Genomic DNA, 16,573 nt, shown 5'->3' on the forward strand with positions numbered 1-16,573 from the left:
GTTTATCTGGCACTGAAAGAGAAAGAGAAAATGAAAACCAGATGTGCTTCCCTGCCCATGGAAAACACCAGCCTTTCCATGCTTTCTGTCCTTCCTGCCATCAGCAGGAACTGAAACAACATCCCACTCAAGTTTGCCATGTCTGGCAGAGGTTGCAGCTCTTTCTATTGCATCCCTCTTGCTTTCAAGTCAAGAGCTCCTGTGTCAAACAAGGAAAAGCAATGTTTTACCTGCTGTGCCATGCTCATGGCAGCAGCAATGCAGATGCCAGCAGCTGATGCCCACAAGGACAGCCAGCCTGGACTTATTTTCATTACATATCTTTGTCCTGATGTCCTTCTACAAGCTGGAACATTTCACCTTCTCAGCAGAAGAGGGCAGGAGGGGTCCAAGCTGCAGGCACACTCTCCCCTGTTTATCTGGCACTCAAAGAGAAAGAGAAAATGAAAACCAGATGTGTTTCCCTGCCCATGGCAAACACCAGCCTTTCCATCCTTACAGTCCTTCCTGACATCAGCACTAATTGAAACAACATCCCACTCAAGTTTGCCATGTCTGGCAGAGGTTGCAGCTCTTTCTATTGCATCCCTCTAGCTTTCAAGTCAAGAACTCCTGTGTCACACAAGGAAAAGCAATCTTTTACCTGCTGTGCCATGCTCATGGCAGCAGCAATGCAGATGCCAGCAGCAGATGCCCACAAGGACAGCCATCTTGGACTTATTTTCATTACATATCTTTGTCCTGATGTCCTTCTAGAAGATTGGAAATTTCTCCCTCTGAGCAGCAGAGGGCAGAAGAGTTCCAAGGTGAGGGCAAACACTCCTCTATTTATCTAGCTCTGAAAGATTAAGACAAAATTAAAACAAGATGTGTTTCCCTGCCCATGGCAAACACCAGCCTTTCCATCCTTACAGTCCTTCCTGACATCAGCAGCAAGTGAAACAAAATCCCACTCAAGTTTGCCATGTCTGGCAGAGGTTGCAGCTCTTTCTATTGCATCCCTCTAGCTGTCAACTCAAGAGCTCCTGTGTCACACAAGGAAAAGCAATCTTTTACCTGCTTTGCCATGCTCATGGCAGCAGCAATGCAGATGCTAGCATCTGATGCCCACAAGGTAAGCCAGCCTGGACTTATTTTCATTCCATATCTTTGTCCTGATGTCCTTTTAGAAGCTGGAACATTTCTCCATCTCAGCAGAAGAGGGCAGGAGGGGTCCAAGGTGAGGGCACACACTCCTCTTTTTCTGGAAAACAAAGTGAAGATGAAAACCAGATGTGTTTCCCTGCCCATGGCAAACACCAGCCTTTCCATCCTTACAGTCCTTCCTGCCATCAGCACTAATTGAAACAACATCCCACTCACCTTTGCCTAATCTGGCAGGGAGGTGATGCTCTTTCTATTATACCCCTCTTGCTTTGAATTCACCAGTGCTTGTGTCACACAAGGAAATGCAACATTCCAGCTGTTCTGCCATTCCCATAGCAACAACTATGCAGATGCGAGCAGCTGATGCCCACAAGGACAGCCAACCTGGACTTATTTTCATTACATATCTTTGTCCTGAAGTCCTTCTAGAAGGTTGAACACTTCTCCATCTCTGCTGCAGTGGTCAAAAAGGGTCCAAGTTTAGGTCACACTCTCCTCATGGCCTCTTGCACTCAAAGACAAAGGGAACACGAAAACCAGAAGTGTTTCTTTGCCCATGGCAGACACTAGCCTTTCCATCCTGACAGTCCTTCCTAAAATCACCTGGAATTGAAACAACATCCCCCACATCTCTTTTTTGAACTTATTCATGCATGAATAATAATAATGAGAATTTTTCTGTAAATCTTATTTCTGCATGGAAACGATCTGATAACCGGAGCTTTTTTCTCTAAAACAATCCAGCGAATTTGCATTGCTTATCTATACGCAAAATGTTTTTGCCATTCATCTCAAATATCAATACATCTGGCAAAATAAGATAGAAAAAGTATTTACAGACATTTTTGGACATAGATTACTTCTGGTCAAGTGGGTAAGAATCCCTAAGCTGCAATCATGAACTACTTTTATCACTTTCTCTGATTTAGCCAGTGTTACGAAAAGGGAAATAAGACACAGGCTTTTGATAGCAGCTGCCAATTTAAGAATGATAATAAGTTTTATTATTCTTGGCTAAGATCAAAGTCCCCCATTTCAGGATTATCTCCAGCTCATCAAGTATAATTAACAGTTTTGGATAGCCACATTATTGTATAGCAATATTGTCTTCCTGCAAGGAATTTCATTGTTTTGACACGTGCCACAGGTTGTTAATAGATTGCCTGATTACCATTTTTTTTTTTTATTGGCTTATGATGACCACAGAAAATTATACAGCAGCACCATAAAAACTTTAAATCCTATCCCATGTATCTGCATTCATACGAAAATCATATTGGAAAGCATTGGTGAAACTAAGATTACAAAATAAAGCAGGGGACAATTTCAGTGAAAGCCTGCAGGTTTCACAGCTCTGCCCATTTCAAACCCCTGAAGACATCCACGGGTTTCCTGCTGTGGGACACAGGCACTCACCTGCAGCTCAGCACTGCCTGCTCATGCCTGCGCACACCTTCAGGCTGGAACCAAGGAAATCCTCAGCAAAGACATCAGTACACTTTTGTTATGATGACTTTCCTAAAGAAGCATCAAATATTTCTTCTCGAGAAATACTGCAAGTCCCTTTGACACTAGCCCTTATTTTAAATGTTTAGATTTGTGCTTCATTCAGGCGTGCTGTCACTCCCAAAAAGATTTTTATTCTTTTTCATTCTGAGGAACACAGTGATTTCTGCCTTGTTTACTGACTGTAGGCACAGCAATACTCCTGCACCTTCAGGGAAACAGCAAATCCATCTCTTTCACACCCTGATTCTATCAAGCTCATTCACCTTACATGGTATTTATTGCAAGCAGCTCTTCCAAAAATGGAGACTAACAGAACCTGCAACCCAGGACACCTCAGTAAGCCAGTACTTTTCATCTCCTGAAGGTGTAGGTAGACACAGAGCTGGAACATCTTTTCCACAGCTGTGTGATGCTATCTCATCTATGTTCCTTTACTGTTGACTCAGTTTCACTTCTTATCTAACCTGGTTGCATCCCAGGATTTCTGGTGCCAAAAATAAACTGACAGCTTTCATCACTAGTTAAAAGGAAACTGCAATAGGAAAAGCAATTTTTCTGATTTCTCTGTTGATCAGAGATGCTTCATGCAAGCCTGATGCGGTAGAAACAATATCAGCTTTAGAATGACAGTCATTAGAGCAGAATCCTTTCACTGATGAAATTCCACAGCACGAAGTATGACAACACACAACCTGCCTGTGCAGTTCCAGAAGCAGAAGAAAGCCGTCAACCAAGACTTGTTCTCATCTGCTCTGAAAGTCCACTGGGACAAGGCCACTTTTCTCTGACGTGCTTCCAGAAGTATCACTTCTGAGCACTGTGCCAGGGAGTTACAAGATACTGTTTGTGTGTACAGAGGAGAAAAAGACGTCTGTCTGGAAACAGACTTGGTGAAGGAGAAGCAGCATTTTCCAGAGTACTTCAGAAAGAACTGAGCACTGCCCCAAGAGCTTCAGAGCGGCAGGCTGTCACAGTGTGCCAACCAGCTCAGCTGTGAGTTGGCACTGAAGCTGCACCACAGGGAGAACAAAGCCCCCTGTGCACCCTTGGAGAGCCAAGGGTTGGAGATTCATGAACCTTGAGCTCCTTTCCAACCCGGGCCATGCTGTGATTCTGGGATTCTCACCTTTGCCTCATCTGGCAGAGGGAGGCAGCTCTTTCTCTTGTCTCCCTATGGCTGTCAGGTCACCAGGGCCAGTGTCACACAGGGAACTGCAAACACTGTGTGTGCTGTGCCCTGCCCATGGCAGCACAGAGGCAGCTGCCAGCAGCTGATGCCCACAAGGACAGCCAGCCTGGACTTCCTTTGATTCCTTCCCTTTGGATCAGCGTCCTTCAGGAAGGCGGAACATCTCTCCAGCTGAGCAGCAGAGGACAGCAGGGCTTCGTTGTCTGGGCATGTTCTCTTCTGGCCCTCTGGCCCTCACAGACACAGGAGGAGGACACAGAGGCTGCTGTAACACAGCCAGCCCTGCCTCTCAGGTCAGCTCTCAGGCCATCCTCTCTCCCCTCAGCAGCAGCTCACTGTTCTGCACTCCTCTGGCCTGGGCTGGCAGAGGTGTGCAGCAGTTCTGCTGATCTCCCAGTGCTGGCCATGTCTGCAGTGCCTGTGTGAAAGACACAGGAAGCTGCCAGCATTGCACTGCTCTGCTGTGCCCCTGCCATCACCGAGTTTGCTGTCAGCAGCTGCTGCTACACGTCCATTCAGGCACAGGCCTTTCCTTCCTGGCCCTCTTTCCCCCCCTCTCTCCTCTGCTCTCTCTCGTGCTCCCCTTTGGCCTGGGCTGGCTGAGCAGTGCAGGCCTTGTTGTTGCTCCCTGGGCCAACTACGTCACGGTTCCCCGTGACTCTGCCAGCTGCTCTGACACAGCGACTGCGTCCTCAGTGTGGATTCCAGAATGCGACAGACGTCCAGAGAAGACTTCCAGGGCTGATTGGAACATGCTGCCATCAAGAACTGCCATGGCTCAGGCCCCCTGGGAATCTGCTCACAGCGAAAGCTGCTGTCACTCTGTGTGGGCACAGCCTTGTCTGTGTAGGCCTGCTCACACTGCAGCCCCTGTCTGCACCAGAACCGTGCCGATCCACCTTCTCTTGGCCTCCTTGCCTGCATGGAAAAGGGCAGCTTGGGCTGAAGGCCCTCAACTTTCAGATGGCCGAGTGAAGTCTCTGAGCCCTGGTGACCCAGCAGGGACAGAGAGGTGATTGTTCCCCTCTACTCTGCTCTTGTGAGGCCCCATCTGGAATACTGCGTCCAGGTCTGGAGCCCCCAGTACAAGAAAGACAGGGAGCTGCTGGAGAGGGTCCAGAGGAGGGCCACGAAGATGATCAGGGGACAGGAGCACCTCCCCTGTGATAACAGGCTGAGGCAGCTGGGCTTGTTCAGCCTGGAGAAAAGAAGGCTGCGGGGTGACCTCATTGCAGCCTTTCAGTACCTAAAGGGAACCTACAAACAGGAGGGAAATCAACTCTTTGAAAGGGTGACAGCAGGACAAGGGGAAATGGTTTTAAGCTGAGGGAAGGGAGATTTAGGTTGGACGTCAGGGGAAATTCTTTACGGAGAGAGTGGTGAGGTACTGGAACAGGATGCCCAGGGAGGTTGTGGATGCCCCGTCCCTGGAGGTGTTCAAGGCCAGATTGGATGGGGCCCTGGGCAGCCTGGTCTAGCTTTAGGTGGAATGGTTGGTGGCCCTGCGTGTGGCAGGGGGGTTGGAGATTCATGATCCTTGAGGTCCCTTCCAACCCTGGCAATTCTGTGATTCTGTGATTCTGTGACCCACTCAGCTCTTCAGCCTGCTGACCTGGTCTGCTTGGGCTGTCTTAAAGGGCAGAGGGCACGTTATCCTAATGTCCCCACATACATCCCTCTTAGCATACTGTAGGCCAGTTCCTAAAAGGACACCTGCACAATCTCTCTGAATGTTAATCAACATGTAGTTAGTTTTCACTGGTGATTCGCTATGTGTTTAGTCAGAGGTGCAATGGTTCTAATGGTGAGAGAAAGACATTCCCAGTTGTCATCAGGTGGAACACACTTCAGACTGGAATCCTCAAGCAGACTGCAGTCAAGCTTTCTTAATTATTCATTGTTGTTATCAATTCAGACGCATCTCTTAATTCCTGCTTGAATGAACATTCTGTAATATTCTGCTGAGACAGTGCAAGGCTTGACAATGAGACTATAGTTTATGAAAGCAGCACTTTTTACTTCCTTTACAAGTTCTTATCTGAATGCTAAAGACAACATCAATTCACTTCTCACTGGGTTGAACGTTTTAAATATTTGGTAAACATAATGGTTCTAATTCTGACATTTAATATGAAAATATTAAAATTCCTTGTAAGTACTTTTTTGTTAGAATGCCAGATGCTAACGGGATGAAGTGGCACAAGAAAGCAAAATGTCTCTGCTGATGGCAGGAAGGACTGTAAGGATGGAAAGGCTGGTGTTTGCCATGGGCAGGGAAACACGTCTGGTTTTCTTGTTCCCTTTGTCTTTGAGTGCCAGAAAAATAGAGGAGAGCGTGCCCTCACCTTGGACCCCTCCTGCCCTCTGCTGCTGAGATGGAGAAATGTCCCACCTCCTACAAGGACATCAGGACAAAGGTAAGTAATCAAAATATTTCCAGGCTGGCTGTACTTGTGGGCATCTGTTGCTGGAAAATTTAATGGCAGTAAACTGCCCAGATAATGACAGAATGAGGGTGACAATAGAATGGTACATAATCACAGTGCAATGAAAAAAGTATGCAGGGTGCAGGAAGGGAGGTGTGGACATTCTGAGTTGCAACTCTTTATTTGCTCCAGAAAGCTCTATCAGAATGGAAGACTGAAGGAAATACTTTGAGTGTTTTTTTAATGTGACTGGATAAAAGATCCATGTGGCAATTTGAATAACTGAGTGGTAAAGGGACATAGATACCTCACTGTTTCATGGAACCTCTCAGTTAAGCACCTGAGCACTGTGTACAGGACTTGGGAATATAAGTATTAGAGGATCATGGAATATCTGTATTTGGAAGGGACCTCGAGGATCATGTATTCCACCTCCTGGTTCCACACCGGACCTCCTATGGGTCAAGCCCTGTGTCTGAGAGCATTGTGCAAATGCTCTTTGGCCTGTGTCAGCTCAGTGCCAAACCACTGCCCTGGGGAGCCAGTGCCAAATTCCATGTATCTAGTTCATCCTACAGAATGATGCCAAGAACAGTTATAGAGATCGACTTACAAACAAAATTCTTGTCTTGAATTAATGGTACACTCACCATTTAAAAAAAAAAAAAAGAAAAGAAAAAAGAAAGAAAGAAAAAAAAAAAAGAAAAAAAAAGAAAAAAAAAGAAAAAAAAATCAAAGCCACATTCTTACGCTGGCATTTTACAGTATTGTCAGATTTTTGTAATTCTGTTTTGTCATATAAGATTCTCTCATCATGAAATAATGACCAAATTCTCTTTTCAGATCTAAACATACAAATGTTAAAGGCAACAGTGCTGTTCAAGAGTACATTACCAGCTCAAACACTGCTTTGGCTGTAAAACTAAGGTAGTAAGGAATTTTATCAAGGAGTTAGAAGAAAACATGTAAGTGTAGATTGAAAAGCAACCTGTATTGTTACTTAGAGTTTGATATAGTGTAATCCAATGCACAGTACTTGTAACGTGTGTTTTACAAAATGCTTTGCAATGTAGGCATCTATTAAGATAAATGCTGCAAGTTCTAATATGTCCATGACCTTTTCAAACTGTTCCTTACTCCTACACATCACTACGAGTAGTTCTTCTGTCCGGAAGGATCACCTGAGTAATTAACCTGTGACCTTAAGTTTGGAATTAAATGCATACAGTGGAAGTAAGAGCTGTGGGTTATTTTGCTCTTTCAGTGTTGAACAGCCGAGGAGTTTTGTTTTGGAGGGTGGATGGTGATGGGACAAGTGGGGAATGGCTTTAAACTGAGACGGGGGGTGTTGAGGTTTAGGTTGGATGTGAGGAGGAAGTTTTTCAGCCAGAGGGTGGTGAGGCACTGGAACAGGTTGCCCAGGGAGGCTATGGATGCCCCATCCCTGCAGGCATCCAAGGCCAGGCTGGATGTGGCTCTGGGCAGCCTGGGCTGCTGGTTGTCAGGTTAGAAACCCAACATGACTTTATTGCAGCCCTGGGTGCAGGGGGATCACTGCTCCTAGCATGCACACAGAAGAGCTGGAGCACACAGGTGATGTACATTCCACTTGTGAACATTCCTGCAATTGCAGAGAGCGTGCGCCTGTTCCAATCACTGCTGCACAGATTAAAAACTGATTGCAGATGAGCTGTTTTGGTATGGGGTTCTTGCCAACGGTCTGCAGTGGCTGTGTGATTCCTCGGGGAGTTGCTCTCCAGCCCAAAGGTCATGTCCTAAGTCGACCAGATCCCGTTTGTGTCCAGAAATGGCTGACAACAGATCAGCTGCTGGTCAAGTTTCTAACATCACACTGGCCTTGCTCCAGTGTCTGTGTCATCAGCCCCAGCACATACGGTGCACCTCTTCAAGGCTTTGCAACACTGAGACTCTGCACTTGGGCTCCAGACATCCTGCTGCACCAAGAGGTTATTCTAGCTTTGGTATCTTGCAACTTTGTCTATAACTACATCACTGTAATCATAAATGTCTAGGAGCATGGAGATGGAGAAATTAATCTTCCTGTAATTCTCTGTACTGCAGCCCCGTGGTTGTCAACACCTACTGCAATATTGAAATTTGAGTTGAGAAATTGAAAGCTGTCCCTAACAAAAAAACATCTGCATTTGTTATTGAAATCACACTGAGGATCAATAAATCCAAATGCTTCTAGCATAACCACGATTACAGGCAGTGTTTAGACAAGCTCTTACAGGAAAACCATGAACACAAGGCTAAAGAGAGACTAAGTGATGCACTCTGCAGGAATACTCATGGAAGTCTTCACAGTGCAGGAGTCTGATCTGATTACAGATGCTGTGCTTTAAGTACCCCTTATCATATCTTTTTTTTCACTGTTGTGCAGGGGTTGGACTCAGTGATCTCTGGAGGCTGGAGATGCTGTTTGCTAATGGAAGATGGAGAGAGGAAAAGCAAGTGAAAGGCATGCTGTGCATAGCCACCACATGGCATCTGCACCATTTCCCCCTGCACCAAGGAGGAGCAGCTCACAAGCTTGGCCTGGGCCAGGGAAGGGAGCAGACAAACATCTGGACCGACCCCAAACGAGCTGGTTCTGCAGGTTGGGTGTCTTCTGCTGCTTGTCTCACATCCTGCTGCTCAGCGGTAGATTTGTTCCTGCTCAGTGCTAACAGGAAACTCACACAGCATTTCTGTTTCAGCTGTGCCAACGCTTTGATCCCTTGCTGCTTGGATGGGGCGTTTGAAGAAGGATGCCTGTGCTGATGTCCAGCCAGGCTTTGGGGATGAGTCTCCACACCAGGGTCCGTCTGACAGGACTGAGGGTTGGGGATCCAGCCAGGTCGAGTCCAGCGTGCTTTGCTCTTGTTCTTAGTGCTTGTTTTTGCTCAGGAGGGCAGGAGGTGAACCTCGTGAACCAATGCCTGCAGACGGGGTTTGCAGAGAAAGAGGTCCTGCAGGCCTTGTGTGACAGCCACGGAGCTGCAGCGAGGCTGCATCCGTGTAAAACACCAGAGATCCACGGAGGTGTGAAGGGGAGCTGTGGGCTGCAGTCACGCAGGAAGGGATGTGCATGCTCGGGGTTTGGTTGTTGTGTGTGTGTTAAGTGACTGTGATACCACTGCTGGGTCAGTGTGAGTGTACGGAACAAGTGTGACAGCCTTTTTGATGGAGTCCTGTGAAAGGATTCCTATGGATTTGAGATCCAACTATCAGCCTGTGGGCATCATCCAGGAGTTGGGGTAGGGGATGAGGCAAGGGAAGGTGGTGTAAGAAGGTGATAAAGCAGTCTGGCAGTAGTTCTGTGTTTCTCCCATCTCCTGCTTTATTTCCTTCCAGGTGAAATAGATGGGTGCTGCAACATGCCCTTGAATGTAACAAAAGCCACTCTAGTGTGGATTTGACATGGGCCCAGCACTGCAAGGTACGCTGCTGGGAGGAAGCGTCCATCTGGCTGAGGGCAGGAAGGCCCTCCAGAGGGATGCACTGAGGCCAGTTGTGCGAGGCTCAACAAGAGCAAGCGCCAGGTCCTGCGCTTTGGTCATGACGACCCCGTGCCAGCTTCTCCAGGATTTGGCTGGGGTAGAATTCCAAGCAGCCCCTGATTCCAGAACGTTGGGCTGGGCTGTTGGAATCTTCTGCCCTTGTGACTGGTCTTGCCTCCCCACCCTGTCCGTCGTGGTGGAGCAGCCTGGTGGCCCTCAGTGATGTCATAAGGGCTAGAATGAGGGGAGGAGCAGTGCGTGCTGCGTCCCTTCATTGGAGCGCTGGAGCTCTGACTGAGCAGCTCGCTTGTTGCACTTGTGCACCGACTGCGTCCCTTTGTCTTCACACCGTCCTGTGCAGCACCTTGTAGGTAAGCTGAGACAGTGTGGGAGAGACGGGGGGACAGTGAGTGCTGAGAACTGCTGGCTGGCGGAGCTCATAGGATCACATTATCTCCATCAGCAGAGGGGTGGCCATGAGGGACAGGGAGGTGATCGTCCCCCCCTGCTCTGCTCTTGTGAGGCCCCAGCTGCAGTACAGTGTCCAGAAAGACAGGGAGCTGTTGGAGAGGGTCCAGAGGCGAGCCACAGAGATGATCAGGGGACAGGAGCACCTCCCCTGCAAAGACAGGCTGAGGGAGCTGGGCTTGTTCAGCCTGGAGAAATGAAGGCTGTGGGGTGACCTCATGGCAGCCTTCAGTACCTAAAGGGAGCCTAAAAAGAGGAGGGGAATCAACTCTTTGAAAGGGTAGATAACAGCAGGACAAGGGGAAATGGTTTTAAGTTGAAAACTTAAGTTTTTAAGTTGAGGGAGGGCAGATTTTGGATTTTCCCTCGTAGTCTTTGCTAAACCGTGGAAGCAAACTGACCTGCTCTTTCACTCTCCTCTCTCCACCCTCTGCCTGCTTCCCTGCTGCAGCTTTTGCTCGTGGAAGATCAGAGCAAAGTGACAAGGAACGGCTGCGGATTTGTGAGATTTCTCTCCCTCGTTCTGATCTCTTGCCAGGTACCTGCCATGGTTTGTCCCCCCACATGCTTTAGCAGCCCGTGACGCCCCGTGTTTAGTAACACAGCCTCATCCAGCTTTGATGGGACGCTGGTCACGTGTGGGTTTTCTCCACGTGCTCTGCAGCTCAGCCCTCAGAAGGATGCTGTCTGTGGTGCTGTGACCAGCTGGTCTACAGGAAACCAATCCCTTAGGCAAAGAGTCCCAGCCCCAGCTTGTGCAGAGCTGCACAGCATCACCAGGGACACCAGCAGGCGTGCTTGGGCTGTGTGAGTGTGCCCGACAGCTGTAGGGAGCACAGCAGAGATGTGAACAGAGAAAATAAAAGTGTGTTTCTTTTCAGTTCCAGCTTGTCACACCTACGCTGATGGCTGTGGCGTGCAGCGAGATCAGCTGTGGGCCTGACCTGGCATGGACAGAGGTAGAGTATGAAGCTCTGATTGGTCTTTGTTCCCTGACTGCAGCCAGCAGAGTGAGCCGCAGATGTGCTCTCCTGCTTTCCAAGAGAGCTCCTCTGTGGCAAGACAGTAGTGCAAGCGTGGCAAGTTTATAAAAGTACCAGAGCCATCTCGGCTGTTGTGTTTGTCCTCTACTGACTTTTCCCTTGAAATGGCTGCAGAAACAACAGTCATTCTCTGCTCTGTTTGGCCTCGCTGTTGGTTGGACTGCTCAAGAGAGCTGCTTGGTGCTTGCAATGGCACTGTTTGCACCTTGTAACTGCAGCCGTAGCTTTGGTTTCCCTCTTCACGGTCTCCTAGCATCTTAAACAGTCAGCCTTCCTGCACAAAGAGCGCAGGAAAGGAGGGGGCAACATGGACAAGGCCACCTGCCTGTGTCAGTGCCATTGCTGATTAGTCTGGATGGGGAGAGATGCATCTTTGCTGGCGTGTGCCTGCTGCACACCAGGGAGAGAAACAGCCGTTATTAGACTTGCAGTTCCTTCTGAAGTGCCCATGATAAGGACCGAGTGCATTTCCTGCAGCTTTCTCTGCAGATGTGCTCCTCACCTTGAAATCCTCCTTGTTGGTTCCCAGCTCCTCACCGTGGCCTGTGCTCTCTGTTTCAGACTGAGAACAAGGGGAAGCCCCTGCTGGACCATGGGGAGTCAGCTGTGAACATTCCAGCTATTGCTGCTGCCCATGTCATTAAGAGATACATTGCCCAGGCAGCGGATGAACTCTCCTTTGAGGTAAGCAGTTCAAGGCGTTCCTTGTTGCTCAATTTTACAATGGCAAATGCCTTCAGAGCTGCACTGGTGCAAGTGCTCTCATGCTCGGCAATGTTTGGCAGTGCAGAAGAATGCAGACATTTGAGCTGTGCTTTCCTCCCAGCCGTGCTGAAGCTGGGATTGACGTTGCAATCTCTTGCAGGTGGGAGACATCGTGTGTGTCATCGACATGCCACCAAAGGAGCTGACCCCCTGGTGGAGAGGCAAGCTCGGCTTCCAGGTAGGCACAAGCTTCAGACTGGAGAGTGCAACTTCAGTAAAGGCAGGAATCTCAGCTTAGAGCTGCTCTGCCTGCACAGGATGCCTAGTGGACATAAACAGTTTCCCTGTGTCAGTGTCAGGGGACCTTGCCTTTGGCTGCTAATGTTGAAAAATTATTACCTTTATGCTGTGAACTATGGCCATTTTCTGCTGGATAGTCTTACGGAGCGTCAGGCAAGCACGTTCCGAGGGAAATGTTACGTGGCTTTTGATTTAACAGTTCAAACCGTAGAAATGCAGCATGCAATAGTTGGTCTCTATTTTGTTCTTGTTACAGGTTGGATTTTTCCCAGGGGAGTGTGTGGAACTCATTAATAAGAACATTCCTGAGGCACTCATCAATTCTGTGCCAAAGCCAGGTATGGTTGTTACATTTGATGGTGACGGGAAGAAAAATGAAATCTTTTTAAGGGTGGTTCCGTTTTTAATACCTCCTTTATCCATCCCACATTGTCCTCTGCGTTGATGATTCTTCATGCACACCATGGGGCGGGGATTTGGCCCAATCCTCCTGTGTTTATGATTGGACTTGGGGAAACTATAGAATCTTCATAGAATGGCTTGGGATGGAAGGGACCTCAGGCATCATTATGCTCCAACCCTCCCGCCTCAGGATGGTCTCCCAGCCCCACATTTAATGTGAGACAAGACCAGGCTGCCCAGGGCCCCATCCAACCTGGCCTTGGGCTCCTCCAGAGATGGGGAAAATCCCTTTTTGTATGTACTGGTTGGTAATGTTCTTCCCGTTCTGACGTGCTCTGTAGAATGTGCTGTGCTCGGCCTCGTCCAACGGAGCCAGACCTGAAATGACCTGGTTTCTTCCTTTTGTTGTGCAGTGCCCAAGAAACGCAGCAAGATCCTCACCTTCCTTCGTTCCTTGGTGAAGGCCCGCCCAAAGAAACCGACCGAGCGGGAGGTGGAGAAGGAAAGGGTGTTTGGCGGTGACCTGGGAGAGCATCTTCTCCACTCCGGTCGTGATGGTAAGGAGCTGCCCATTCCTGAGATCTTCCTCTGCTGGGCATCTGAAGAAGATGAAAGGGAGCTCATATCTAGCAGGGGGCAGGCTGATAGCAGATGCAGATGCTCCTAAGAGACAAGCACATCTGTATTTGCTTCAGCCAAGCCTGGCTGGGCTTAGTGGATGGGATGTGAAGCACAGCCTGCAGCACGATTGAATCAGGAGCTCCACTGACGGCTGGCACGTGTTCTTCAGTCCCCCAGGTCCTCCAGAGCTGCGCTGAGTTCCTTGAGCAGCACGGCGTGGTGCAGGGGATATACCGCCTGTCCGGCGTCGCGTCCAACATCCAGAGACTGCGGTAAGAGTGCTGCGACTGACACAGCCTGAGTGCATCTGGTGTGGCTTTGGGCTTGCCTTCCTCTCGCTCAACCGGGTTTGCGTCCCTCTCTCCAGGCAGGAATTTGAGTCGGAGCAGATTCCTGAGCTCACCGTCCGTGACATTCACAGCGTGAGCTCCCTCTGCAAGATGTACTTCAGGGAGCTCCCGAACCCTCTGCTCACCCACCAGCTGTACGGCAAGTTCTCGGTAAGCACAAGGCCACGTCTTTCATTTCCCTCTTCCTGGGCCTCTTGGCAGATGGCTGCAGCAGTGCCCCAGCTCGGAGGCCCTTTTGCTGTCAGCCCCACGAGGTTTACTCGCAGTGGTGTACTAGCCTGATTGGTGTCTCGCTCCCTTTCTGCACTACTCCAGGATGCTGTTGGTGCCGCTACAGAGGAGGAGCGGCTGCTCAGAATGCAGGACGTCATCCAGCAGCTGCCCGCTCCTCACTACAGGTCAGTGCTGCCCTCAGCCTGCTGAGCTCAGCCCTGCTGCATTGCAGAGGGCAACGATGCGGTTCCAGGCTCTGTCTCACGCCGGCAACACGATGCCTGTGTATGCTGAAGGGTTGAAGGCTCCATGGGCTTACTTTATGGGGTCAGTTCCTGGGCACGGGGGCACGCTTGGTGCAGCTGATGGCTGCGGCTGTGCTGTGCTGGGGCTTGGTGCTGCAGCGTGGCACTCAGTCAAGTTGGATCTACTTCGTCTTTGGTGACAGTAGCAATCACAAGAAGTAGCATGAATGGAGGTTTGCTTCTGAATTGCAGCACGGCATGCTCGTTGGTGCTGAACGTTTGCCTCTCTTGTTTTCCAGGACACTGGAGTACCTGATGAGACACTTGGCGTGTCTGGCTGGGAGCTCCACCATCACAAACATGCATGCCAAGAACCTAGCCATTGTGTGGGCTCCAAACCTCTTAAGGTAAACTTCTGCTTCTGTTTCAACGCTTCCTCTGTTCTCCAGTTAAGAAAAGCAGTCCTCTCTTTTTCTCCATCAAATGTGCTCTTCTCCTGTAAAATCTGTGGCTGACAGCAGAGCAGGAGCCTGGGCTGTTCTCCAACCCCACGGGCACAATGTCTAGGTGACAATTTCTGCAGTCTTGTTGAGATGGGACTGACGTGTCCTTGATCATCCAGGAGAATTTCTGCAGTGGCATCACTGATTGCCCACTGCGGAAATCTCCAGAGCCTCAGCTGACAGCTTTTGGCTGCAACAATTCAGACTCGGGGAAACGGTCTTGGAGAAATGACTTCTAAAATCTGCCTTTTCTACAGATCACAGCAGAACGAGTCTGCCTGCGCCAGCGGAAGAGCTGCCTGCATGGAGCTGCAGACGCAGTCGGATGTGGTGGAATTCATCATCAACCACACAGACGTCCTCTTCTGCTCCAAATCCAGAGCAGACATTGCAGATGCAGCAGGTGAGTGTCTTCCTCCATTAGCTTTATCTTGACCTGACACCTTGATCAAATGCAGGCCTTCTCCAGGACCTTTGAGATACTCTTTTACCATCAAGGGGACAGCAGACCTCTGGGCTTTCATTAGGGTATGGCATCCTGTTGCTGGATGCTGAGAATGTCCAAGCCCAAACTTCACAAGGAGGAAACCGTCATTATTATGGTTTGCATGCAGGAAAAGCTTGATGCAAGTGTGGCAGCGAAGCTTTCTCAGTTCCCTGCCCCCATTTCCTTGGGTTTTTCCTTACCTGTTTTGATACAGTAAGCTGCTCTTAATGATGACCGTGTCCTTTGCCATAAACACACCTCTGCCCACATGGTTATTTTGAGCTCCTCTTCTTCCAGTGGCTCGGATAAGCAAGCCTGAGAAAAATACAGCACCTCCCCCAGAACTGTGGTGGCTGTGCTGCTGCTTTCTGATCCTCGCTCTTACCTGTGGTTTTCCCTGACAGGGCACAATTCTCTCCCAGGGCCCAAGTCTGTGGGGGTCTCTTCTGCTGCCACAAAGCTGCTCAGCCTGGAGGAGGCACAGGCACAGAGGCGAGGCCACAGCAGCTCTCCCCCTGTGACAGAGAGCAGCCACGACATTGAAGTGGAAGAAAGCCCTGCAGCTGGGCAGGGCAAATTCCACACCGTCATTGACTTTCCATCTGACAGGTAAAGAGGACTTTCTTTTCCAGCACCTAGCATCATTGTTTGGGTAGGTTTTTGTTTTTGTTTTTGTTTTTTTCTCAATATTTCTAGTGCCAAAACTTGCTGAAACTAGGTTATGCTAATGGTGGGGTTTTCCAGATGTCAGGGCCACGTGCCTGAAACCAATTCCAGTTCTCCTCTAAGCAGAGCAGTTGGTCAGACTTGCTGGCACTAGAAATTAAACATGGCAGTGAGATGAGGCCGATGAGGTGCTAATGTAAGAGTCAGAGATGCTCCTGAACTTCCTTTATGGCTGCACGGTTCCTCAGAAAGCAGTTACGCCTGCCAGCTCACTAAAAGCCATCCCTCAGATGCTGTGCTGTACAGCTGTGGAGCCTTTGCTCACATGCTCTGCATCTTGCTTGACAGAGTTGAGGGGAATTTAGCCAGCAAGACTTCAGGGCTGAGCAGTAGAACGGAGCCATCCTCAACTGCCGGAAACAGAGCGAGTTTCTAAGTTGTGTTTCTGCAGAAACCAGGCAGTCCCAGGAACAAGCAACTGCTGCCAAGAGCTCAGTGCTGCTCTTCCCTCACCCTGCACCACGCACGACTCACAGCGTTGGCTGTTTTCTCTCTCCAGGCAAAATCCACGCAGAAAGACTGAGGAATCACCAGCTAGCAGTTGGTGTTGCTGCTTCAGCCTCAGAAAGCCATCCTCTGGCAGCAAACGCCAACTGCAGCGCAATGCCAGGCAGCCCTCAGAAACAGCAGTGGTAGTCCTGGCAGGTAAGGGTGCAAATGCAGCTTCCAAATCCCTGCTTTTCAGGAGCATAGAATTCAAGTTTGCAATGCACTTGTATCTCCTTCTGGCATTCCAG

The 16,573-nt window shown here is 49.3% G+C and overlaps 1 protein-coding gene and 1 long non-coding RNA gene across 2 annotated transcripts; one reads left to right on the top strand and one right to left on the bottom strand.

Moving 5' to 3' along the window:
• Nucleotides 1-693: 693 nt before the first annotated feature.
• On the bottom strand, nucleotides 694-2,681 carry LOC149912421 (uncharacterized). Its single transcript, XR_016462076.1, has 3 exons — nucleotides 2,563-2,681; nucleotides 1,363-1,600; nucleotides 694-838 (listed from the first exon to the last, which is right to left on the bottom strand). It is a non-coding gene; the product is annotated as an uncharacterized LOC149912421 (long non-coding RNA).
• A 9,467-nt stretch (nucleotides 2,682-12,148) lies between these two features.
• On the top strand, nucleotides 12,149-15,875 carry LOC149912422 (rho GTPase-activating protein 32-like). The gene is made up of 6 exons (XM_090130805.1): nucleotides 12,149-12,227; nucleotides 12,546-12,627; nucleotides 13,105-13,248; nucleotides 13,482-13,584; nucleotides 13,680-13,812; nucleotides 15,807-15,875. The coding sequence occupies exons 1-6, from the start codon at nucleotides 12,177-12,179 to the stop codon at nucleotides 15,873-15,875; spliced, it is 582 nt and encodes a 193-aa protein (XP_089986931.1). The 5' UTR covers nucleotides 12,149-12,176.
• Nucleotides 15,876-16,573: the final 698 nt, after the last annotated feature.

The sequence above is a fragment of the Phasianus colchicus genome, chromosome Z, assembly GCF_987193195.1.
Source record: "Phasianus colchicus chromosome Z, bPhaCol1.hap1.1, whole genome shotgun sequence".
Lineage (NCBI taxonomy): Eukaryota > Metazoa > Chordata > Aves > Galliformes > Phasianidae > Phasianus > Phasianus colchicus.